At 40.6% G+C, this 27,584-nt stretch overlaps 1 protein-coding gene across 2 annotated transcripts in view; it reads right to left on the bottom strand.

Annotated features, from left to right (window-relative positions):
* Positions 1 to 5,510: 5,510 nt before the first annotated feature.
* Positions 5,511 to 27,584, bottom strand: part of LOC108719480 (vomeronasal type-2 receptor 26) — a 34,023-nt gene continuing 11,949 nt past the window's right edge. The window contains exons 2-5 of one of the 2 annotated variants that reach the window (XM_041586686.1): positions 25,091 to 25,217; positions 11,878 to 12,105; positions 9,875 to 9,998; positions 5,511 to 6,818 (exon numbers count right to left, since the gene is read on the bottom strand). In XM_041586686.1, coding sequence (XP_041442620.1) covers positions 5,911 to 6,818; positions 9,875 to 9,998; positions 11,878 to 12,105; positions 25,091 to 25,174 — 1,344 coding nt within the window. In that variant the 5' untranslated portion in view covers positions 25,175 to 25,217 and the 3' untranslated portion in view covers positions 5,511 to 5,910. Of the gene's footprint in view, positions 6,819 to 9,874; positions 9,999 to 11,877; positions 12,106 to 25,090; positions 27,583 to 27,584 lie in introns of those variants that run through there. The other variant, XM_018268340.2, reaches the window with a different exon arrangement.

Here is a 27,584-nt window from a genome sequence, read left to right on the forward strand (position 1 = left end):
ATTCACATGAATAAGCAGTCATGTAAAAAGTACATCCCCGTAGCTATATATATATATATATATATATATATATATATATATATATATATATATATATATATATATATATATATATATATATATATATATATATATATAATATCAAAACAGGGGAAAATGGACATTGATTACAGGTAATGCTAAAATGCACATAAAATATAAAACAAGTTAGGGACCGCCATTCGGGGTTTACCTTGACGTGGTATGGTGGCTTATCAATTTTATGATCATAACTTTGTAACAAAATAACCCCTGTTTTGGGTACATATGCAATAGCATTTATTATACTTATATATATATATACTTTAAAGCCTTTAGAGTGCTCCCACAACCCCCCTGTTTTGATATTATATATATATATATATATATATATATATATATAAAATGTGTGTGTGTGTGATTCTGGATCTTGATAACGGTCTTAGATCCTGACCGAGAACGTCGATCCTTGCGACTATGGTTTTGATAAATAAAGAAACAAATATTTTTTAAAACTCCGGTGTGCGCTACTTACAACTGTAGATTTTATATATATATATATATATATATATATATATATATATATATATATATATATATATATATATATATATTTATCAAAGGGTGAAGTGTGATAGTGATGGGAGAATTCGCCAGGCACAAATTCATGCCGAATTTCTGCGTTTCACCTCCGGCGAATAAATTTGCAGCGAAAGTTTTTTTTCATGCCGCCGACTGTTTTGACGCTGGCCTCAATTTCTCTACCAGTGCCTATTTTGATACCGGCAAATTGTCGCCGGCGTCAAGATTTGCGTTTCACGAATTTCGTGGCTAAGCGAAATGGGACAAATTCGCCCATCACTACTCATTGATAAATATCCCGGTAAAAATTCCACAGAATGAATGGTGAGTGGCGGAATTTCACTCTAGTGGACTGTGGTGATCTCTAATTGATGCTTTGCTGTTTGTTGCTGAGGTGAGGGGCATCACTGTTCCTTTATTGATAGAGATCTGTGAGGCCAAGAAACATACAGTAACCTGATCCCAATGAAATAGAGGGACGTGCAGCCAATGATCAGAATAAATGAGCCCACAAGCCTTTCATTCTGGCACTAGCACATCACTTATGGGTTTATTTTAGGAAATGGAATTTTCATTAGAATTCAACTGAATGGCAATATTGTGTTTTCTGGTAATAATCAGAATATCCCAGGAATATACCAACATGTTCCCATATCCAGTCAGATATCCCTTCCCCTTCTACCAGACAAACAATCCTTTCTTTACTTCCCTCAGTACCTGTAAGATTTGATACTTACCCAAAACATAACAATATGGTTTTGAATTTAGAATTGTCTGATCGTAAACTTATGATTTGTGCATATGAATCTACAGTGATCACCCCTCCGATCATGATGTCTCCTTCCTGGATATATTCATATTCATCAAATACTTTAATGGTCTGTAGGTGACAGGCAGGATTCATAGGCCCAGATCTGTAAGGCCACACACTCAGGGTTATAATATAGATCAGCACTTTCAGGGACTTGGATACAGCAGTGGGTCCCAGCATTGCACCCCAATAAGTACCCTACAATAAGAGTAGATCAGTACATTTCCCAGCAGCAGTAATCAGTAATACGGAGAGACACAGAGGATCCAGGACTGGGCTGCATGTGAAGAACAGAGTAAGGGGCTCGGCTTATCCAACCCTCATTTTATAGAGAACAGAGAGAGGATTTGCACAGTAGAATGAATATAGACACAGGCACCTGGAGGATCTCTGCTCTATTCTGGGAATGACAATTTTACTGTTATTATCTTTTGTCTGCCATAAAAATAATATCTTGTTTTTTTGTCCAATGCATATCCCTCCAGTGGCTCTGTGGCTTGTGTTGTGTATAATGTCAAAAAGCAATTTGAGATCAGACAATATGCACATTATGGGTCAGATTTATTAAGGATCTAATTGTAAATTCGAATTTTTAGGTGTCAAAGTCAAACATTTAAATTTTAATTCCCGAATTCGAATGCAAATTTGAATGTGAGATTTATCACACCTCAGCCTTGAAACAGTACTAATTTGAATATTCACCAACTGTTAAATTCCTGTAGAGGTCTATTGAGCCATTTGAGATGTTAATAGCCTGGAATTCTGTTTTTTTTTTTTGGTGGGAAAATTAGTTTTGAATTTGATTAAAATTTTCAGGGCATTCCTATTCAATCGAATATTAGACGTTCAAGTTTTTTCTTAAATAACCTTGCACTTGAGTTGTGAGTATATTCGAATTTGTTAGAGTAAAAAAATCACAGAAATTTTGCTTTTGATAAATCTGCCCCATTATATATATGCATTTATAACCACCGCATACCCTAAGGTCCCCATCATACTCTATATACCACTCCAAAGATACATAAATCCCCGTGGAGTAGAGTCCTCTATACCTTTTCTAGATTTGTAAATATACAGGGACGGTAACAGATTACTGAGACCTTACACCCCAGATTTAAAATACAAACTGCAGTCTAAAAGAAATAATTCAAAATCTCAAATTACACATACAGTATGAGGCACATACTGTATGGATACACTAACAAAGTAGTAAAAATTAACTTCTGTGTTCATCTTGTATATGTTTTACATGGTTTTTTTTATGTGCATATGTGTCATTTTAGCTATGTAACTTGTAGCTTTGAATCTTTCTGATACTCTCTGTTGGCCAGTCAAACTCATCATACCCAATGGATTTCTGCTGTTAATCATTACAAAGACACCAAAGGGCTCAAGAGCAGATCCCTTAGTGTTCATTCACTAAGCAATTCCCCCCAGGATCAGACTGGTCTGTTGGGACACCAGGTAAAAAACATGTGGGACCTAGTCCTCGTGGGCCACACTGGCCCAGACCCGCTCCATACAGACACCACCCCAGATCTCCCCATGCCTGATCGCATAAATAATTCAAGCGTGAAAAGCAGGTACATGCTAGTGGGGGGCAGAGGGGAATTTGCAGCATGGGAGGATGCAGCAGACCCCCCATCTGACCCTGGTGCCCCCCTCCTGTGCTCTAAAGTGAGAGGTGCCAGGAGGCACAAGATTACTGAGTAATCATTGAAGCATCAAGCAGATTCTTCAGCTGACTGGTGTGGGAAGTCCTCGGCATATAAACTCTTCCACTAACCCAATAACAACGACACATTGTAACTCTTCAGAGAGGTGACACATGAAACTCACAGAGGTGTGATTTTGTGTGGTTACTGTGTAGATATCATGTAACTCATAAGAACAGGTCTTACTTGTGAGAGTTGTATGAATGGATGTATGAAATGTTTTGAAACTGCCGGACAGATACAGATGTTAGAACAGCATTGTATGTAGCAGACAGGTGGTGTTGAAGGTCCCCACCGACAGGTGGCGTTGAAGGCCCCCACCTCTGTTTAGGGATAGTTTCTCCACATTAACATGGATAGCCTCTTTTACCGCTCATTCAAACCAACAATCAAAATGTGGATATTATTGTTTTCAAAAGAGTGTCCCTTGTCTTTAGATGTAGAAAGATAGCAGAGCCTTCCCTGTCGCATTCACACTCCTATGCTGAGCCATTAATTTGGTGAGCAGTTGCTTTGTCTCCCCAATGTATAGGTCAGTGCACTCCTCGCTATACTGGACTGCGTATACCACATTGTTTTTCTTTTCTTTAGGCTTTGAACTTTTGACTGTTCCAGTTTTTGTCTGTGTGTTGCTAGGTTTGAAAAACACAGGGATGTGGTGTTTGTTGAAAATCCTCAGACTCCAGCTACATATGGGATGACTATATTCCACCTGCTATGTGTCTCAGGGTGGTTATTTCTTTTGGTGTTTCTGTTGGGCTTGGTTGCTGTTGTTTTGACAAATCCAGTCTGGGTAGCCACATGTTTTCAAAGCACCTCAGAGATGTTTTTGCTCCATGTCCTTGGACTCCATAAGATATGGAGTATCAGCAGCTTTTCTGAGCGGATGTAACTATGTACCCCAGAATGAGACTTAGAACAATGCTCAACAGAAGTGAGTTTCTCTAGGGAAGCAACTGCCAGCATTATAGTGGAAGCTAGACATGAATCTTTACACTTGGAACCCCACTGAATAACCTTCCCAGTTATCCAATCAATGTGACAGTTGTGTACCTTTTAGATAGGGTAACCCCAGAATTACTGGGGATGAAGAACCATTAAGAAGGTGAAAAGCTAATTTTTCACAATGCATATTGTTTATACACATGGATAATGCCTTGGATTTTTGGGTTACCAGACCTGACCCCAGTGGGCTTTTATCAATTGCTGAAATCCTTATGGGAGGTGTAAGGGGTATAAAGGGAATATTATACCTTTCTGCGAAGGCAGCATCTAAGAAATTCCTCTCAGCCAAGAATCCACCATGGCTGAGATTTTAACTGAACCCCCAGGCCAGGATAAAACAACCGGTACTACATTTTTTTAGGCAAATTGGGGAGAGGAAATTTCTCTACCCAAATGGTGCTCCCCTTCTCCATTAAGATTTTGAGGTTTTCCTGGCCTCTTGGGATAATATTTAAGGAAATTACCCTTATCCCCACAATATATGCATAGACCCTGGGATCGCCTTTGGCCCTTTCCTCAGGGGACAAGTGTGTAGCCCCCAATTGCATGTGTTCCCCCTCAGGACTAGGAAACGAGGGAGATGATGATTCGTCATTATCACATATAATAGGGAAATAAGTACCCCCCCTCAGCCCGCCTTTCTCTTTGCCTACTATCAATTTGGATGGCTAACTTCATAAGGTCATCCAAAGTGGAAGAAGGAGGATAATTAACCAGGCTGTCTTTGACAGAGCATGAAAGCCCTACCCGGAATTGGCTACAAAGAGCTGTATCATTCCACCCCGTCTCAACTGACCAGCGGCGGAATTACGTACAATTACTCTTTTCCCTTGACGGAGTTTACAAATTGCAGAATTTGCAGAGTTAGCGCAATCCGGGTCATCATATAACATGGCCATGATAGCAAAAAATGCTTCTAGGGAAAGACGGGAAGGGTCAGAGGGGGTTAATCTAATCGCTCCAGTTAGTTCAGATCTATCCTCCCGACACCTTCCGCCAACCACAGGATGCCCTCCCACCTAGTAGATCTCCCAATTTTTTACATAAGTTCTGATGCCCTGCCTATAATATCTAAAATAAATAATAGGTTATTCATGAAGAGCGTTTCGCTCAGTATGCCCAACCTTTCTTCAGATGTCACCTCTTTGAAGAGTTACAACATGTCATTGTGAATAGATTAGTAGAAGAGTTTATATGCCGAGGATTTCCCATACCAGTCAGTTGAACTGACGAAGCTGCTCGGATGAGTAGTGAAACATCTTCAATCATTACTCAGCAAGTCCAGTTGCTCTAGAATCATTCATGCTAGATATACGATGAACTGGATGAATGAGAATCTTCATAGTCATACAACCTATAGGGAGTGACAGAGAGGGGGACCTACCTGCGCAGGCAGTTCATTTTAAGGCGCATTCAGAATGTCTCATTGCGCTCCAAAATGCACTGAAGCCTGTGGCTATTTGCACAATTTGTACACTGAATGCGGCATTGTGAATGACCACTCATGATACATGCAACTTCATTAACAACAATTATATTATCGAATGTTAATCAACAGAATAGTGAATGTTAATGAACAGAGCAAACTACAGAAATTGTATAACTTTGTGATCAAATGCACTAAATGTACAAGGACCCTTGCTCTGTATTAATGAGAGTCAGGCTGGAGAGGCACATAGAACATCTTAACATATATTTTAAGATTTTCTATTTTATAGCATATAAGGATATGTTTTATTATCTAATAATGCTGTTTACATATGATAGCATATATGAATATTATTTATATTTGTTTCCGAGCAAATTCGTTTTCATATTCATTTCTGGTCTGAAAAGTATTGTGTAACATTTGGGCAGAAATATACAGACTAAAAGTCCAGCACTTGAGGTGAGTATGGCAAATATCTCCACACACACAGTGTTTTTACCTTTGGTGCTCAGATAGGCCGGGATCATTGCGATCCAAACACTGCAGAAGAGCAACATGCTGAAAGTGATGTACTTGGCCTCATTAAAACGGTCCGGTAATGTCCGAGCTAAAAATGCTAAAACAAAACTAACAGCTGCCAGAAGCCCCATATACCCAATAACTGAGTAAAAGCCAATAGCTGAGCCCTCATTGCACTGATTGATGATGGTTCCAGGGTAAGTGTGAAGGTCCAGTTCCTGAAAGGGAGGAGAAATGGCCAACCAAGTCATGCAGATTATTATTTGAATGAATGAGCAGAACAAGACTACAGAATTGGACAGTTTGACTCCCACCCATTTTCTCCATGAGCTCCCTGGCTTGGTGGCTTTGAAAGCAACACAAACCATGATAGTCTTGGCCAGGAGAGAAGAGACAGCTATGGAGAATGTGATTCCGAAAGTGATGTTACGCAGCATGCAGGTTATATCCACAGGGCGACCGAGGAACAGAAACACACTGAGGAAGCTCAGCTTGATGGAGACAAGGAGGAGGAAGCTCAGGCTCCTGTTGTTGGCTCTCACTATGGGGGTGTCTTGGTATTTAATAAAAACTCCTAATACCAGCTGAGTTAGCAGGAAAAAGAGAATAGATAGAGTTAAAAAACATATGGAAATGACACCATTACTGTATGAGAGAAAATCTTCCTTTCTTTGTACACACTGATCCTTCGCCTCATTAGGCCATTCCATGTCTGGGCATTGGGTGCAGCTCACACTGTCTATATAAATAGCAAAGAGAAGAGAAAGTCAAGAATGAGATGAAGTTATGTGAAATATGTTGTAGGTTATTTTTATATTATTATGATGAAAGTGTAATTATTAAAGCATTTTTTAAACAATACAGCACATAATACTGACAACAGCAAAACAAGAACCAATAATAACCCTCTTGTACTTAGTTAGAATATATTTTCATTTATATAGTATAGATGTATTTAGTGATGGGCATATCTGACTTGTTTTCATTTATATAGTATTGATGTATTTAGTGATGGGCAAATCTGACTTGTTTTCATTTATATAGTATAGATGTATTTAGTGATGGGCGAATCTGACTTGTTTTCATTTATATAGTATAGATGTATTTAGTGATGGGCAAATCTGACTTGTTTTCATTTATATAGTATAGATGTATTTAGTGATGGGCGAATCTGACTTGTTTTCATTTATATAGTATAGATGTATTTAGTGATGGGCGAATCTGACTTGTTTTGCTTCGCCAAAAACTCACGAAACGGTAAAAATTTGCTGAAATACATTGAAGTCAATGGGCATCAACATTTTTTTGATATACGACAAACTTCACAACTTCACCCATTAGAGGCTATGGCCATCATTTTCACAGCAAAACTTGGCAAAAAATTTTCACTAGGTATAATTTTCTTTAAAGATCTTTATAAAATATTAATTGCCATTTACTAAAATCTCCAATTAGTCCTTTTTAGTATATCCCTGATAATCCAATATTATAGGTTCAAATTTCTGCCCTCTGCTTATGGAAGACCTAAAAGTGTCCTTCAAAGTGTTGTAAACTAGTTCAATGCTAAACCCCACTCTGCCCTACCATTGTCATTTACCAGAGTACTGGCCTCACCAACTCAGTAAGAGACTTTCTGTCCCTCCTTTGTAAACTGCCATCAGATTTAAGCCCACCCACTTCTTTTTAAAAAGGCTCATCATTAAAAAGGCTCTTGCATTACAGCTCAGCCCACTACTTGAGTTACAGGATTCCTCTTCCTCTCCTAATATCTGCATTCAGAATGTTCTAGCACAGCCTATTGTTTGAGTTACAGTCTTCTTCTCCCATTGCCAGTCTGTTAAACACTTCCTTCTGCTGCAGATGCCAATACAAATGTACACCTACAGATCTACACCCACCAATAATACAGGTATTTGTGATTTATTTCTGGTGGTTTGCTCTTCAACCATTGGTACATTAGCTGTTATCCCTAAAGATTAGGGATGGGCGAATTTTTTTTGCCTTGTTTTGCCCTGGAAATGATGCCCATAGAAAAACGACACGCGTCAAAAATTTTTATTTTGTGATGCTCATAGACTTTAATGGGCGTCAGCGACAATTCGTCTTTACCTAATTTTTGTCGTTACGAAATGGCTCAAATTCTCCCATCCCTACTAAAGAACTTGGTTTTTCTCCCATTGCCAGTCTGTTAAACACTTGCTCCTGCTGCAAGCTGCTATTAGTTCCAAAAAAGTTTTTGGTCTAAGCCACTGATTGAATTAGACTCCAAGCCAATCCTCCTGTAAACTGCCATCAGTGTTCTGTCAATTGTACTGGTTATGTTAGAGATTCTTTTCAGCACTCATTGTAAGCAGCAATTAGAATGAACCCCTGATATGCTTACATCAGATAGTAAAAGTGTTATCAGTTACAGAACTTTATAAACCCGTTTAATAATATGATATCCTCTCCAAGAACATTAATAATCAGAGCAAAGTAGACCAGATTATTGTATGAACAAACCACAAATTCCAGTTCTCTATAGAACAGTTGGTAGATTTGACTTCCTCCCTGAGGAATATTTCAAGGAAAAACACAAAAACTTCACAAAGCAGAAATTGGATTCTTATACCTGGAGTTTTTTGGTCTTATCATTAAAATTTGTTGTCCCTTTATTCTGAATGGTAAATCCCATTGTGTCCTCTGAATTTTTGTTGAAAAGCTATATATATATCTATGTCTAACTATTTCTATGGAAGAGTTGCATGAAAAATACGATACAAGTATTTTCATAAAACTACAATATTACATCTGGTACTAACTAATAAAAATGTTCTTGGTGAAGAAGATTGAGAATTGATGGCATAATAAATATCCTTGCTTAAACAAGGAAGGGTACATGGTTAGGAGGAGATATCTCATAAAATATAAAGATCAATCTCCTATTCTGCAAAGATATGGAAAATGTTTAGTTGTGTTGGAGTTACAGGTGTCGGGGAGCTGTTATCTCATTATCATTCCCATTGTTCTGCTGATGGGCTGCTGGGGGGAAGGGAGGAGGGTGATATCACTCCAATTTACAGTGACGCAGTAAAGAGAGACTGAAGTTTATCAGATCACAGTAACATGACTGGCGGCACCTGGGAAATTAACAACATGTCTAGCCTCATATCAGATTTCAAAAATAAACACTGAAAAAATCTGTTTGCTCTTTTTGAAAAATTAATTTTAATGCATGTACATATATTTCCATGACAGAATCTCTTTAATCATTTTTAAAATCATTTTTTTAATGGTAGAATTAATTATTTCCAATGCAAACTTTTTATTTCCAGGTGTCACTTATCCCTCCCTTGCACCTGACAGCTCTGTACTCTGCACCTTGCTTTGGATTTTATCTATTATGAGATGCTAATACAAATGTACACCTACAAATCTACACCCACTAATAATACAGGTATTTGTGATTTATTTCTGGTGGCTTGCTCTTCAACCATTGGTACATTAGCTGTTATCCCTAGAGATTAGGGATGGGCAAATTTTTTTGCCTTGTTTTGCCCTGGAAATGAAGCCCATAGAAAAAAGACGCGCGTCAAAAAATTTTGCCGCCTGACAATTTTTTTTGGATGCCCATAGACTTTAATGGGCGTCAGCGACAATTCATCTTTGCCGAATTTTTGTCGATATGAAATGGCTCAAATTCACCCATCCCTGCTAAAGAACTTGGTTTTTAGGCATAACAGCTTATACCCTGATGGTCGAGAACTTTAGTTATTTCAAAAGCAATACATTAAACTGGAAGTATTCTCTTCATACCGGTTATAATAGAGATTTCTCCCTCGGAACATGGGACACAATTATAACAGCAGGTTTGGGCTTCAGGAATTGGCATTTTCCTGTATCCTGGGAGACAATTGTCTACACATTGAGCTCTTGGGATCTAAAAACATTAAAAGTAAATATAAAAGAAAACATCTGTTATCTTTTTCTTACGCTGTCATTCACTTTAGAATATTTATCTTAAATATTTAAAAAGTAGTGCAGTGGCTAACGCTAGTATCAATTCGCTAGCGTTACCACCCACAGGGACATCGCCAATTCGGTAGCGAAAAAGACAGGCGCAAGTGGTCATTTTCAGGTGACAATTTGCTCTGGCAAATGGACGCTACTCCGTAAAAGTGCGGATTTCAATGAATGTTACCTCTTTCGCCACCTCAACAAAACTCCACATTTTAGTGAATTAGTATAGTCTGAGTGAATTTTCTCCTGGCAAAGTGTTGCGCTGGGTGCAAAGTGGATGCTGGTGAATTTTTGCCTGTAAGTAAATCTGCCCATGTGTTACAACAATATAGTTGGAATATGTAGAAAACTCCCAGTGGGCCCAGGTCTCAGTGGGCCTCTTACGTCAAACCATTTGGCCTATTTCATGGTCTTCTTCTTTATTAGAACACAGATGATTAATAGTGGAAGAATAGAGTATAGTATTTAGAGAAAAGAGACTAGGAGAATAAAGAGGTTGAGTGTGGAGAGGATAGTTTGGAACGTGGGCCCTCGACCTAAGGTTGTCATAACTTACACTGGTGGTCTATTGAGAGGGGTCTGCAGGGACGCCTGCAGCCCCCTCAGCGGGGACGGCCACCACGCTGTTGTTCTTCTGGAAATCCTGCTTCATAGGGTGCACGCAGCGCGCAACTTCAGTATTTGTTGGTGCATGCACGCTGGTGAGTTTCCTGGTGCCTCTGTGCTGTATAGCTTTTGTGGTCTGATTCCTGTTATGACCCCTGCCTGTTTTTGGACGATTCTGACTTCTGTATCCTGACCCTTGCCTGGTAACCGAATCCGCTTATTCCGTATCCCTTCTGATTGATCTCCTGGTTTTACTCTTGCCTGCCTGACTCTGTTTGTACTCTGCCTGCCCCGACCCGGCCTGATCTGACTACGCTTTCTGCCTACGTCTTGTACCGCGACCTTCTGCCCAAAAGACTTTGCATTGCCATTGTGCCCCATTGCTCGTTCTGAACCTTTCACTTGGCACCTCTCTTATTAAGACCTGGTGGCATCTGATTAGCTGAGGGCTCCTCCCGAGGTGAAAGGCGGCTGTTAAAGGTGGAAGCAAGAGCAGAGAACAGGGTGCTTAGCATTGGTTCTGAATTTAGGGTGTCGACTGTGACAAAGGTTTCTGGTGGGCCCCTAGTATCCCAGTCCGACACTGTGCAGAGTTGATGCTCTTAAAAGAGGTGGTGCTTACCCAAGAATGGCAATATGGCTATTACATTAAGCTGAACAGAGTTGTATACAGTTTATAAAAACCAGCAGAACCATAATATGTAAATGAGATTCAGTAGGCTGCTATATGGCTAATAAGTGCCAAGAAAGTTCTGTAAGGACTTTTGGATAAAGGGACATTTAACAGTAGGAATATATACAATGTGTGATAACTAGTGAAACCTACTAGAGTTCTATATGGATTATGAGACCCAAGAGATCTCTCTATGGTTTATGAGACTAAGTAGAGTTCTACAAAACAGATTGTGCCATGCATTAATATACAATATATTATTCCCAAATACAGTACTGAATGGTGGGTGACACATATTACAGTTTTATACAATGTATAATAAGACTCTGTAGAGTTCTGAATGGCCTGTGACACCACACACATTTATGTATGGCTTAGAGGATCCAATAAAGTTATATACAGGCCCTTGTTGTGAATTCATGCTCACTTTCCACTGCCACTGATGCAGGTTTAGCAACACAATAGATATGAGTATACACAATATTTAACATATAGAATAGAAAGTTAAAGAGAATGTTACCGTGTTGTCTTTTGTCTTCCATGGAATTGCCATTGAGGTTATATGTAGCTGCTGATCTGGTGGTGCCCACGGAGAGAACTCGCCAAGAAAGTTTCTGGTCACCTTTCCATAAATATTCATTAAGTTGATATAGATCTTGGAACTAGTGATATACTCTCCATTTTCATTAAATGAGAAGATTTCACCATGTTTGGATTTCAGCTGAACTTTCTTTAAATTATGGTGCAACTTTACAAAAAAAGTTTAAATAAAGTTAGAATGTATGTAGGTAATGTTTAGCAGTAAAAGCATAATATTACTGGTATGGGATCCATTATACAGAAACCCGTTATCCAAAAAGGTCTGAATTATGGGAAGGCTGTCTACCATAGAATACATTTATTCAAATAATTTAGATTTTTAAAAAGTATTTTCCATCGCTATAATGATGAAATGTACCTATTACTTGATCAATAATTATATAATTAATTTTGATTGGAGACAAAATATCTAAAGGATATTTAGAAAACTTAAGGAATGGTGGATCAAGTACAGAAAGATCACTTATATGGAAAATCCCAGAACCCTAGCAATCTGGATAACAGTTATCCATAACTGTACCAATATTAGCACATTAACAAGTGTTAAGTCCCTGATTTTATTCAATACAATACAGTGCAGCTTATTTTTTTTACCTAAAATGTTATTCTGAGTAAAAACAATTAAAAAAAAAAGAGTGCAGTTGCAGGCAATACAGTTAGGTTCATAAATCTTTGGACAGAGACAACTTTTTTCTAATTTTGGTTCTGTATATTACCATAATGAATTTTAAATGAAACAACTCAGATGCAGTTGAACTGCAGACTTTCAGCTTTAATTCAGTGGGTTGAACAAAAAGATTGCATAAATATGTGACAAACTAAAGCCTTTTTTTTAACCCAATCACTTCATTTCAGGGGCTCAAAAGTAATTGGACCATTGACTCAAACGCTATTTCATGGGCAAGTTTGGGCAATTCCTTCGTTATGTCATTATCAATGAAGCAGCTAAAAGCCCTGGAGTTAATTTGAGGTGGGGGTGCTTGTATGTGGAACAAACAACATGCGGTCAAAGGAGCTCTCCGTGCAGGTGAAACCAGCCATCCTTACGCTGCAAAAACAGAAAAAACCCATCCGAGAAATTCCTACAATTTTAGGAGTGGCAAAATCTACAGCTTGGTACATCGTGAGAAAGAAAGAAAACACTGGTGAACTCAGCAACGCAAAAAGACCTGGGTGTCCACCAAAGACAACAGGGGTGGATGATCACAGAATCATTTCCATGGTGAAGAGAAACCCCTTCACAACAGCCAAACAAGTGAACAACAGTCTCCAGGAGGTAGAGTATCAATATCCAAGTCTGCCATAAAGAGAAGACTGCATGAAAGTAAATGCAGAGGGTGCACTGCAAGTATGCACACCATAGCTTGCACTATTGTGGCTAATCTATTGGCAATAAACTGCTTCAGTAGTTTTCCTTCTCCTTTATTAAAATAAAAAACAAAGCAATTGCATCACACGTATTGCACATATAAGTACTGTATATGGTTTATCTCCTCCTCTTCTCCAAGACTCATGTTGTCAAGCTTACCAGTATAATCCAGTCGTAGAAGGAGCTGGAGCCGTAGATAGTGAACCCACAAGCGCCTCACACAACCGCTACCCACCTGGAGTGGAGCAGGGTTGTGGAGAGTAGCCAATGAGACGATAAGCGAAGTACAAGGGATTAGGCAAAGTCGTGGTCAGGAGGTCCGAGGTCAGAAGGCAGGCAGCGAGATTCGTAAACGATGAGACAGGCCGAAGAGTCGAGACAGGCAGCAGGAATCGTAGTCCGGGTACAGGCAAGGGTCGATAACAGGAATTCAAGAAGTATAAAGACACTAGGGTTTCAGTTAAACAACCTAATAACCAGGCAATGCATCTCAGTCTGAACCAGGTTTAAATATTGTTAGTTTGGCGCCAAACTGGCGTCTTTCCGCCGGCGTCGCAGTACTGACGTCAGCACGTCCGTCTTAGGCATTTTCGCCCGCGTCCTTGCGCCAGCCTTCGCGCCCGTCGCCGGCGTCCAGCATCACGCGCCTGCGCCGAACAGAACGCAGACCCAATTCCTCACATTGCCCCCCATCAAGGAGCGGCCTCAGGACGCGACAACCAGAAGGCTTACCAGGGTAAGTTCCATGGAATTTTTCAAACAAGTCCGGAGCGTGGATGTTAGAAGCTGGTTCCCAAGAATTCTCTTCCGGACCATAACCTTTCCACCTTACCAGGTACTGAAGACGCTTGCCTCTCAACCTGGAATCCAAGATTTCCTCAACCTCAAATTCTTCTTGACCATCAACCACAACAGGAAGCGGAGGAGGAGCCGTACGCCCAGGAAATCGAAAACGTTGAGGCCGGTTTCAAAAGTGCAGTATGAAACACTGGATGAATGTGCCAGGATGCTGGAAGTTTAAGATGGAAAGCCACAGGATTAATTTGACGAATTATGGGAAAAGGACCCAAGAACACAAAAGTTGTGAATGACACAACCTATGAATCCGGTGTGGAATTCTGTGAGCAAATTAAATCCTGGGCACAGAATAGGTTGGCTGATCAGGCTATAAGCATTCAGGACATCAACCAAGATTAGGCGGAATCCGTGGAGAAATACAAGGTCCGCATGATGCAGGTGTTCTATGATCTGGGATTCAACTCTCACAACAAAGCACATGTCTGCCACCCGCCATCTCCACCTTCAATGCTCCCTCCTTATACCCGACAAAATCACCCTCTATCCTCAATCCCTCCACACTTCTGCCAATTCCTGAGGGGGAATACAGTAGGATATAGATGATGACAACGAAAACATAAGGAATGGGAAAGGAGCACATGATGCACATGACTGTTTTGAACTTATGCTACAAGAAACGGCCCATCTTCCCACAGTTAGTGCATCCCCATTGGATAACCCAGATATAACCATGTTTGTGGATGGATCCAGATTTGCAGATGATACTGGAAAAAATTAATGATTGGATATGCAGTCACCACCACGGATAAGGTACTTCAGACAGGAGCTTTCCCCACCATCCTGTCCTCACAAGAAGCGGAGCTAAAAGCTCTTACAGTAGCATGCAAAATTGCTAAGGATAAACGTGTCAACATTCACATAGACTCCCGATATGCCCAAGGAGTGGCATTAGACTTTGGCGTTATTTGGAAGACAAGAGGAAAAGGAGCTGTGTTACAGAATGGAATATATACACACAATAAGAAATTGTGTATACCAAAAAGCTTGTATCCGGCCCTAGTCCAATGGGCCCATGGACCAGCACATATATCCAAAAATTTGATGAACAACCTCATATCAAGGACATACTTTGCTCCCAGGATAACCACTATTACCAGGAACTATAGCGCATCCTGTGCGATATGTGCTAAATGTAACCCAGGACGGTTGGAGAAAACCTCCATCAAAACATTTAGCTAAGCCTTTATATCCCTTCCAGTGGATCCAGATCGACCACATCCAAATGTCAAAGAGTGGAAAATTCGAATATGCTCTGGTGATCATTGAGATGTTTTCCGGCCAGAAGCATACACAGTGACCAATATGACCAATATGACCACCAAGACTACCGCAAAGAAATTACACTCAGAAGTAGTATGTCACTATGGAATACCGGAAGTGATAGAGAGTGATCACCGCCAATGTTAACAAACAAATTTGGACAGCCTTGGGAGTGACTCTTCACTACCACACGCCTTATCATCCTCAGAATAGTGGAAAGGTGGAAAGGATGAATAACATGTATAAAAAAAAAAAAAAATGGCGCAAGACTCCGGAATGCAGTGGCCAGACAGCCTGCCTATTGCTCTGTTCAGTGTCAGATACACACCAAGGGGGGACCATAAATTGTCCCCCTTCGAGATTCTGTTTGTGTCAGCCCCCAGGTTAGGGTGTTATTTTCCCCAACAATTACAATTACAATCAAATGTATTGACTGACTTTGTATCTCAATTAACCAGTGAACTAACAAGAGTGCATGCTCAGGTTTTCTTCTATTCCAGATCCCTCTCTTGCCACAGGTACTCACAGCCTCAAGCAACGAGATTGGGTCCTAGTCAAGAAGTTTCTTAGAAAGCACTGTTTGGAGCCCAGATTTGATGGCCCCTTCCAAGTTCTCCTTACCACAGCTACTTCAGTGAAGCTAGAAGGAAAACCTACCTGGATCCATGCCTCACACTGCAAGAAAGCAGATGCACCTAAGGAACCAGATATTGCTCTATATCCTTTACCTACTGCCCCTGGGACTAGCCCAGGAGGTGGCATTACGCAAGACAAGTGCAAGACTCACACAATTCTGGTAAAACTCCTCTAGCACCCATGTAGCAACTTACACCTTTAGTGTTTGTGACATATCAAAGTCATGGCACTTATCTCAGACACCAAGTTGTGATGTAACATGTAGGGAAATCTCTGAAGCTGTGAGTTCTGATGATCGTGGAATAGCCTATAGATACTTATTGGGGAAACAACTGTGATTACTGGTCCCAATTTGGGATATAAGCCTGCCACTGCCGTAGGCAGGATCAATAAGGATGGTAAATACTTGATCAATAGAATGGCTATTACTAAACGTTTTGCAACTGTCAAATTGAATATTTCCTTCCCAGGGATAGTCAGGTTTGTGAAGTTGGTAGGGTTGGTCCCTGGCTTTGTGCAGGCCTCTCCAGGCTAAGCTTCTTCCGGTCTAGACCTTTGCACAAACTAATTAGGACGGGAATAGATACTCTCAGGACTGATTACGTCCCTAACAAAACGTTGACCCAACTTCCTACTGGGACAAGAAAGCTTGAGGTTAACAGTTGACAACCAAACCAAGTCACCCACCTTGAACTCTGGGTCACCTCTCCGTCCCCGATCAGCATAAGTTTTAAAGTTTTGTTGAGCCTTCTTCATGTTTTCTTGGAGTTTTTGAAAATTATTGGACAGAAAAGTTAATCAGTCCTTGACTGCAGGAACTAAAATATCAGCAACAATGGCAGAGGGAAAAGTTACTGGATGAAGACCATAGTTTGCGAAGAAAGGGGACTGTCTGATGGAGGAATGATGAGCATTATTATAAGCGAACTCCGCAAGAGGAAGAAGATTCACCCAGTCATCTTGGAGGTACGAAGAATAACATCTCAAATATTGCTCGAGGGTCTGGTTAGTTCGCTCGGTCTGACCATTGGACTGAGGATGAAAAGCAGAGGAAAGGGACACCGAAATCTTAAGTGCTCCACACAAGGACTTCCAAAACTGTGACGTGAACTGCGGTCCCCGATCTGACACCACCTCATCTGGAAGACCATGGAGTCTTACTACTTCCTTAATGAAGGTATCAGCAGTCTCAGAGGCAGAAGGAAGTTTTGGTAAAGACTTAAAATGAGCCATCTTAGTTAAACGGTCAACAAAAACAGCAATGGTGGAACAATCACATGACAATGGTAAATCAGAAATAAAGTCCAAAGAAACTGATCCCCATGGATAGTGATGGGCGAATTTATTCGCCATGCGCGAATTCGCGGCGAATTTGCGCGATTCACGCCGAGCGAATAAATTTGCAAAACGCCCGCGAAAATTCGCGGTAAAAATTCGCCGGCGTCAAAAAAAAAAAACGGGCGCCGGCGTCAAAAACGGGCGCCGGCGTCAAAAACGAGACGCCGGCGCCGTTTCGCAAATTTTTCGCCGTTTCGCGAATTTCGCGCGAAATTCGCGAATTTTTCGGCGAAGCAAAACGGCGCAAATTCGCCCATCACTACCCATGGACGAGAAGGCACTGGCAGTGGTTGAAGAAGACCAATAGGCCTAGAATGAGAGTCCTTGGATCTGGTGCAAACTTCACATGATGAGACAAACTTGAAACAGTCTTTAGCCATCCCAGGCCACCAAAATAATCTCTTGGCCGAAATAATAGTCTTTTTGACACCTGGATGACCCGCCAGTTTGGAATCATGAATATTCTTGAGGACCTCTAAACGCATTTGTTCCGGAACAAAAATCTTGCCTTGATGAAGAAGAAAACCATCCTTGGGAACTAATGATGGTTCACAAACGTTTATAGATGCATCTTTAATTCCATCTACAAGAGTAGACTGTAACAGGAGGAAATTATTAGAGTTTAAAATCGTCTCAGGAGCCAGAGGAACTTCATCTTCAGGGGAGAACATTCGTGATAAAACATCCGCCTTAACATTCTTTGTCCCAGGTCGGTATGTGAGATGAAAATTAAATCGCATAAAGAATAAAGCCCACCTTGCTTGTCTAGGTCTCAACCTCTTGGCCGAACGTAGATACTCCAAATTCCAATGATCCGTAAAGATGAGAATTGGATGTTTAGACCCTTCAAGGAGATACTGTACCTCCACTCCTCAAGTGCTAGCTTGATAGCAAGTAATTCGCGGTCAGCTACATCATAATTACATTCGCTTTTGGTCAACTTACGGGAAAAAAAAGCAACAGGATGAAGATCCTCTTGAATCCCAGTTCTCTGTGACAACACAGCACCCACTGCGAGTTCTGAAGCGTCAACTTCCAAGGTGAAAGGAAGGGAAACATCTGGATGGTGAAGAATTGGGCCTGAAGTGAAAAGTGTCTTCAGTTTCTCAAAAGCCCCCTGAGCCTGTTGTGACCAACAAAACTTTTGATTATTACGAGTCAACTCAGTAATTGGAAGAATGACTTGAGAAAAATTCTTTATAAATTTTCTGTAAAAGTTTGCAAAACCAATAAAACGTTGAACAGCTTTTTTAGATGATGGAATTGGCCAGTCAACAATTGCAGAGATCTTCCTGGAGTCCATCTGGATTCCCTGGGGAGAAATGAAGAAACCCAAAAAATCTACAGACGTTTGTTCAAACACACATTTTTCAATCTTAGCATACAGCTGATGAGTGCGCAGACGTGTCAGGACCTTCTTCAAATGTAGCCTGTGCTCCTCCAACGAGTTAGAAAAAATAAGGATATCATCTAAATATATGATGACGAAAATATCAAGAAAGTCCCTGAAGACATCATTAACGAAGTGCTGAAATGTGGCAAGGGCGTTACAGAGACCAAAAGGCATGACCAAATATTCAAAATGTCCGTAACGAGTGCGAAAGGCCATCTTCCATTCATCACCTTCCCTTATTCTGACTAGGTTATATGCACCCCGAAGATCCAGTTTAGAAAAAATCTTAGCCTCCGCCAAACGTTGGAAAAGTTCTGGAATGAGAGGAAGTAGATAGCGATTTTTGACTGTAATTTTGTTCAAATCCCGGTAGTCAATACACGGCCTTAAAGAATGATCCTTTTTCTCAACAAAGAAAATCCCAGCTCCTGCCGGAGAAGAAGACTGCCTAATGAATCCTTTAGCCAGATTCTCATCTAAATAAGAACGGAGCTCCGAAAGTTCAGACTCAGATAACGGATACACTCGTCCAAAAGGAATTTGAGCCCCTGGAAGAAGGTTAATAGGGCAATCGTAAATACGATGAGGAGGCAACCTGTCGTCCCCTCTTTTATTAAAAACGTCCGTAAATCCCCAATATGCTTGAGGAAGAAGGTCTTGGATCTCAGAGGCAGGAGATAAAGAACATACACCATTTGAAGGGAGAATGCATTGGGAAAGACAAAAGTTTGAAAGAAAAGTTACTTCACCAGTTGCCCAGTTGATAGACGGCTTGTGTTTCTGCAACCAAGGTAATCCCAGGATGACCGGGAATAAAGGAGAAGAAACCACGTCAAAGTTCATGAGTTCAGCATGCCCTTTATTAAACAAAACAAAAAGGGAGATAGTCTCTTGCACCACAGGGCCAGAAGTAATCAGAGAACCATCTGCCACACGAAGAGCTATAGGATTCTTTTTGGACTGGAGCGGTATCTGGAACTGTAATGCCACTTTATTGTCCAAGAAACACCCGCTTGCCCCAGAGTCAAAAATTGCTTGAAGTTCGACCCTCTTGTCTCCCCACTGCAAAGATAAAGAGACTGTCAGGAGAGGCACAGGAACATGACACCCAGAAAAGTCCTTTTCAAAAATCCTCTTACCCGTTGGGCGGGTCGGACAACCCCGAAGCAGATGACCAGCTTGTCCGCAATAGAGGCAGAGGTTAAGTCTGCGACGTCTAATACGCTCCTCTGGAGTTAACGCAGACCTAATAGCACCGATCTGCATAGGCTCTGGAGCTACGTTGATGATGGATGGAGGAGCAGCTGGAGAACTTGTGGAAGGCATTCGGACAGGAGGAGGAGCGGATGGTAACAGCCAAGTCTGAGGGGAAAGACCTGCTTTCTCAGCCTTTTCTTCTTCCTGGCGTTCCCTGAGCCTCTGATCCAATTGGATTGAAATGAGGATGAGATCCTCCAGACTACCAGGGATGCCAGTACGAGCTAACTCATTTTTTAACTCAGATGAAAGTCCGAAACAGTACTGGTTCTTTAATGCCGCTGGGTTCCATTCGGTATCATCCGCCCATTGCCGGATTACACGCTGGACGGTTCCCTTGCTTCAGAACACGCAGGGCGGCCTCAGCAGTGGTGGCTCTGTGTGGATCATCGAAAATAACTGCCATCGCATCAAAAAAAGAATCTACTGTGGCCAATACAGGACTTTGACGATCCATGAGACGGAAGGCCCAGGTCTGTGGTTCACCCGTAAGGAAGGAAATGATAACCCCAACCCGGATTTGCTCAGTGGGATATGTGTGGGGTTTAAGTGAAAACAGCAGCTTACAGTTGCTCCTGAAGTTCCGGAACACCTTTCGATCACCAGCGAACTTTTCTGGAAAGGCCACTTTAGGTTAGGAGATTCCTGAGGTAATCACCTGAACTTCCATTGGAGCAGGAGGAGGAGCAGCAGCCGTGGAAGGAAGAACAACTGGCGGATGGGTTCTGATATGCTCCTACAACTGCGAATAGCCACTTTGCAGCTCCCGAACAGCTTGTGTTAGTGAGGACAGCTGTTGGGTTAGGACGGCAAATGGAGACGCTCCTTCAGCTGGATCCATCCTAGGGCCTGGTTATACTGTCAAGCTTACCAGTATAATCCAGTCGTAGAAGGAGCTGGAGCCATAGATAGTGAACCCACAAGCGCCTCACACAACTGCTACCCACCTGGAGTGGAACAGGGAGCAGGGTTGTGGAGAGTAGCCAATGAGACGATAAGCGAAGTACAAGGGATTAGGCAAAGTCGTGGTCAGGAGGTCCGAGGTCAGAAGGCAGGCAGCGAGATTCGTAAACGATGAGACAGGCCGAAGAGTCGAGACAGGCAGCAGGAATCATAGTCTCGGTACAGGCAAGGGTCGATAACAGGAATTCAAGAAGTATAGAGAAGCTAGGGTTTCAGTTAAACAACCTAATAACCAGGCAATGCATCTCAGTCTGAACCAGGTTTAAATATTGTTAGTTTGGCGCCAAACTGGCGTCTTTCCGCCGGCGTCGCAGTACTGACGTCAGCACGTCCGTCTTAGGCATTTTCGCCCGCGTTCTTGCGCCAGCGACCGTCGCCGGCGTCCAGCGTCACGCGCCGGCGCGCATTAACGTGCCCGCGCCTGCGCCGAACAGAATGCGGACTCAATTCCTCACACATGTATTTGGCCCCTCTCACTGTATATATTTATTCTGCAACTGAACCCTAAATTATTTGAGGGAAAAAACACCAACACAGTTAATCATTTGGGATCATTACAAGGTGGAAAGGAAAGTCGCAAAACTAGCAATGGACTGAATTCAGAATTCAGCTAAAGTCTAACTCCAAGCTTTTGAGGCAGATCAGGGCTTTAAGTTTTTTAGTGAGCATAGTTACATAGTTACATAGTTAAATTGGGTTGAAAAAAGACAAAGTCCATCAAGTTCAACCCCTCCAAATGGAAACCCAGCATCCATACACACACCCCTCCCTACTTTCACATAAATGATATATATATATATACCCATATCTATACTAACTATAGAGTTTAGTATCACAATAGCCTTTGTATTATGTCTGTCCAAGAAATCATCCAAGTCCCTCTTATAGTCATTAACTGAATCAGCATCACAATATCACCCGGCAGTGCATTCCCCAACCTCACTGTCCTGACTGTGATGAACCCCCTACTCCGTTCCTTTAAATGAAACTTCTTTTCCTCTAGTCTGAAGGGGAGGCCTCTGGTACGTGATTCTCTTTATGGGTAAAAAAGTCCCCTGCGATTTGTCTACAATGTCCTCTAATGTACTTGTAAAGTGTAATCATGTCCCCTCGCAAGTGCCTTTTTTCCAGAGAAAACAACCCCAAACTTGTCAGTCTCCCCCCATAATTTAAGTCTTCCCTCCCTCTAACCAGTTTAGTTGCACTTAGTCTCTGCACTCTCTCCAGCTCATTTATATCCCTCTTAAGGACTGGAGTCCAAAACTGCCCCCATACTCCAGATGAGGCCTTACCAGGGCAGTCAGACAGGACTGTGGTTTGTATGCATGTTTAATAGTGAATAGGTGGTGAGGAAAGAAGAATAAGCTCAGGTCAGTGACATCAGCCAAGAGCAGAATGAGCATGTGCAATGGCAAGACAAAAGATGGAGAGCTACTGGGGGAATCTATAGGCACAAATACTTTTGTATAATATCTATATAGCTTTGGTGACTTTGGGTTGGTACAAGAGCTCAAAACACAGTCAAATATTTCTAGCCATAATATTAGGAACACTACACCCTGCTGCACTGCTCAACCAAACTTTAAACAGTAGTTCAACAACATCAGGGTTTAATTCTTAAAGCAATATTGCACAGTAAAACTTCCCCCAGTTCTCCAGGGCTCAGGGCAGCATTAACAAATGTTCCTCCAATGAGAATCCCAGCTGATGTGAATAAATCAGGCTCCATGTTCTTTGTTCCTGAAACTGGAGTTAGAAACATTAAACCCAGTTTCTCAGCACTGAACTAGTCTGTCCTTTATCCGCATGTCTCATTCCAGTGTCATATAATGAAATAAAAATATGGCACAATTATCTCTGTATATTAGATAAGAGCAAGATGGCTGACATAGTGTTGGGAATCAGCTTTCACATTGGTCGATTCTCTTGCTCTGTAATTAAGGTTTTGGTCTGTAGATTTCTCATTGATGAATTAGTTTCCATGTGTAATTAGGTTTTGTTCAATGTCTATAGAGAGTGGAGAGGAAGACTATGAGGTGGGACATCTTTATGCTTGGGTTTAGTTTACATTTACAAACACAGAACAGAAATGGTTGAATTCTTACTGTCCTCAATTTATTCCCTTAATAAGCAAATGTAGAAGCACCGAGAACCACCCTATGTGACTTAATACAGATATAAATAAGTTAATAGGAAAGAAGAGTAAGACATTTAAGTCTAACCCTGAAATGGTTTTTAAATATATTAATTATGAAAATATGAGGGTAGAGAGTGTTGCTCCATTAATTAATGGTACAAGTACGGTTGTAACAGATACAGAAAAGGCAAATGTGCTAAATTAGTTCTTTTCTTCAGTGTATACAATAGAGGTGTCAAAGTTCCCAGGCTCAGTTCATAGCTGCACTGTTGGATCAACTAAGTCTAGGGGCTGACTCAAGATATGATTCATAAAGCTTTAATAATAATTAATGTAAACAAGGCGCCAGGGCCTGATGGCATACACCCCGGGTTCTTAGAGAGCTTAGTTCAGTTTAGGGATGCACCGAATCCACTATTTTGGATTCGGCCGAATCCATCTTGGAAGATTTGGCCGCATCCGAATTCCTAATTTGTATATGCAAATTAGGGGTGGGAAAGGAAAAAGTAGAAAAAATTGGTTTGCTTCCTTGTTTTGTAACAAAAAGTCACGTGAAATCCTGCCCTCCCCACAATTTGCATATGTAAACTAAGATTCGGATTTGGTTTGGCCAGGCACAAGGATTTGGCGGAATCCTGCTGAAAAGGGCCAAATTTTGGACGAATCCTGAACCGAATCCTGGATTCGGTACATCACTAGTTCAGTTTTAGACCAGCCCCCATTTCTGATTTTCTCAGATTCCCTTTAATCTGGTATGGTACCTATGGATTGTAGAAAAGCTGATGTCATTCCTATATTTGACATAGATGGCTGAAAATTATTTGAATGCTTTTTAAGGGATCACGTTCAAAATATTGTCCAAGCGAATGGCGTTATGAGCAGCAATCAGCATGGCTTTATGAAGGATAGGTCATATCAGACTAATTTGATTGCTTTTTATGATGAGGTAAGTAAGATGCTGGACAGTGGGGGAGCAGTATCGGGATCTATTTGGATTTAGTCAATGTACTTGATACCGTGCCCCACAAACGACTGCTTTTTAAACGAAGGTCTGTTGGGCTCAATGAAGTCGTTTGCACATGGATAGGAAATTGGCTACAGGATCAGGTACAGAGGGTGGTTGTTAATGGGACATTCTCTACTTGGAGTAAGGTTCTTAGTGGGGTCCCTCAGGGCTCTGTATTGGGTCCACTTTTATTGACCCTATTCATTAATGACTTAGGGGAGGGTATTGTAAGTAATCTATCAGTGTTTGCAGATGGCACTGAACTATCCAGCCCAATAAATTCCATCTAAGATATGACACTTGACAACAGAATCTTGACAAACTCCAGAACTCAGATGGGACATTATAGAATTATTACATTATTGAATTAGAGAGGCTCCAGAGAAGGACAACTAAGATGGTAAAAGGTATGGATAATCTCAGCTATGAGGAAAGACTAGCCAAATTGGGGTTATTCTGATAGAACCAGAAATCAGAACCTAAATTTCAACAAACAGGAGCTAATACTGAGGCTTTCATTGGTACCACCCAAAGTAAAGGTAAAATTAAATTTGAAAAATTTCAAAGTTAAAGAATGTTCAAAGAGTCCAAAGAATGTCAGGATTTTTAAACTACAGTACTTAGGTACATTCTTACCTCACCTTTCTGTTGTACATAAAACATTAAGGAGACAGACAGTGTATAGGACTGGCAATCCAGTCATGAAGAATTCATGGATAAAATAGCAATAGCAAATAGCAAAATAATGTAACAGCCCAACCAATGCAGTGATACAATACAGTTCCCAACAAGAAACAGATATGAGACTTTAACAGAAACCCCAAAACTCAATCTATAGCATTTCTATTTTTACTTTGTTTTAATTCCCCTAAATAATCCCTTATCATTTAATTACTCAGTTCCCTTTCATTATTACCTCTGACTTATAAAGTAATGTTTCTCTGTTCCTTCCAGATTTCTCTTCAAGCTTCATGTTCATATCATGCAGAGCACGAGACATCAGATCAACTGCCAGATGCACTCGGGGAGAGTTGTATTCTCCTCTGAAAACATAAAGGTCTGTAATTCTCTCCTGCCCAGTACAGTTAAGAAGAATTGGAGCAGCAAAGTAAATATATTCATACATCTTATTCTTATTTGGGTCTTTAGACAAACAAAGAAGATACATAATCCATATATCTCCAAGTAACTTGTCTTCAGGGTAATTAGAAGGATTAAAATTCTGTAAAAAGTTCCTCATTTCAGGAGTATCCAGATCATAATGGTACCCTGGCACAAGCACCAGACTGCAATTAAATAATACTGGTGCGTATGTAGTTATAAAGTCATTAGTTCCCCAGTTTGATGAAAGGATGAATGTCTTTTTGTGGAAAAAATTTTCATTAGATAAAAAAGTTAAAAATAATAAATTTACAGTTCCACAAATTAAAATGACATTGGTAGAGGAGCGGCTGATGGTTTTCATGTAATGAACAGTTATACTGGTAACATATTGCTTTTCATAGTTATGTAGTCTTAATGTGAACTCAATGCAGACACCAGCATTGGAGAGATACTTAGCCAAGAGCTTATATTCTTCCTCTCCACTCATATCATCAGATGTAATTATTCCAACCCAGGTCCAGTCAAAATGTCTCAGGAATTGCCCTAAGACATAAAATTCACCATGAATGCTCTGTACTGTGCGGAAAAAGTATGGGAAGGTGCCTCTGTCACTGAGCAATGGGTCTGTAGCTCCATAACTGATCTGTAGGGATGGAGAGAAGTATAGGCACTGGGTGGGGTTCTACAGATTTGCCAATAACACTGTGTAGTGTAAAAGTGATATAAGTGATACTCACACCTGCTTTTGGAACTCCTCTCTCAAAAACTTACAAGGAGTCATTAACATTTCCCTTGGGTGTCCTAAAGTGTATTTTATCCTAATAAGTTATAGGGTTAGCAATATAAGTTTCAAATTATTATAGGGCATTTTCAAACTGGAAGGGAAGTTAAAAAGGGACATTCCACAGAGCAATGAGTTACATAGACTGTATGGGATATGATGAGGGCGTGGATGAGAATTTTTCTCTTGTGTGAGGAAAGGTGCTTCTGTTTTGCAGGGCATATGGTTTTTTTTACAAAACCTTGCCTTAATGCTTGGAATTCAAAAATAAGCATCTGCTTTGAGGCCACTGGTGAGCAAAAGATACTCATTAGCCACTGGTTGTGGATCACTGGTTTGGGAAAATGCCAGCAGAAAGATAGAGACATTAAAGAGTCAAGTGAGAAAATGAGTAAATGTAAATGAAAGAGGTAGAATGAGACAAGGGGGAATGGGATCAAGAGTAGGGGTAAAATGGGAGTAGAGAATAGAGATGATCTGCTCTGTCAGTGTAGAAAATGATGAGGTTGAAGCAGCAGAGGGGATGTATGCAAGGAACTGTGTTTAGCAGTATTTCTTGCAGATAATTTGAATTACATCTATGAAATCACTAGCAAAGCTTTCTAAAGTGACAGAGGAGGCAGCAGGGTGAGTAGGTGGAGGAGAGGGTTTTCTTGGGAATGTATGACTAATTTAAACTGAAAATAAATGCTTCAATTCACAAATAAAACCATAAATGAGATGTGACTTATTCAATTCATATTTAAATGAGTAAATATAAAGTGCTTGGGTGAATAAAGTGCCAAGTGAACACTGGGCAATTCACAATCTTTAATTATTTATTTATTATTATTTCATTGTTCTGTTTAAACAGAATAAAGAGGCAAAATTAATACATTTAAAACATTTAAAAATTTGATGTGATAGGATCTAGATTATATCAATAGGGGATGTTCGGTATGTGAAAAATTGCCCAACTGATCCCACCTAGATCTAACATCAGACCTGTAGCCCTCTATCAATTTAGTATCAAAGTTATTGGGGATATGGGTGAATATGGTGGTGTTATTAATTATAATGGGTAAAATTAATTTCCAGTCGATCCGAGAGTTGTCAAACATGAATGTTGCCTTAACAATATACAGAATGATAGTATCTTTGTAGGCTTTTCACAAAGCACTCTTGTCAGGCGCTTAGCTCTAACATTTACATTTGTCTATCTTGTTAACTTTTCAAAATGGGGAAAAGGAAAGGAAGGGAAGTGTGAGAAGAGTGGTGATTGTGGGCATTTCCCTTACATTTGATGCCTTACAATAATGACGGAACCATGTATTAGATGCGGTGTGGTACAATCCATTTAATACAAATCAATTTGTTTATGCTTGGTTTATTCATTTTAGGTCTGTTGACTTTATGTGGTATGGTAACATTTGTAACGGATATAGTAATTTGGGAAAAAAATCATCTTAAAGGGATACTGTCATGGGAAAAATGTTTTTTCAAAATGAATCAGTTAATAGTGCTGCTCCAGCAGAATTCTGCACTG

Source organism: Xenopus laevis, chromosome 1L (assembly GCF_017654675.1).
Source record: "Xenopus laevis strain J_2021 chromosome 1L, Xenopus_laevis_v10.1, whole genome shotgun sequence".
NCBI lineage: Eukaryota > Metazoa > Chordata > Amphibia > Anura > Pipidae > Xenopus > Xenopus laevis.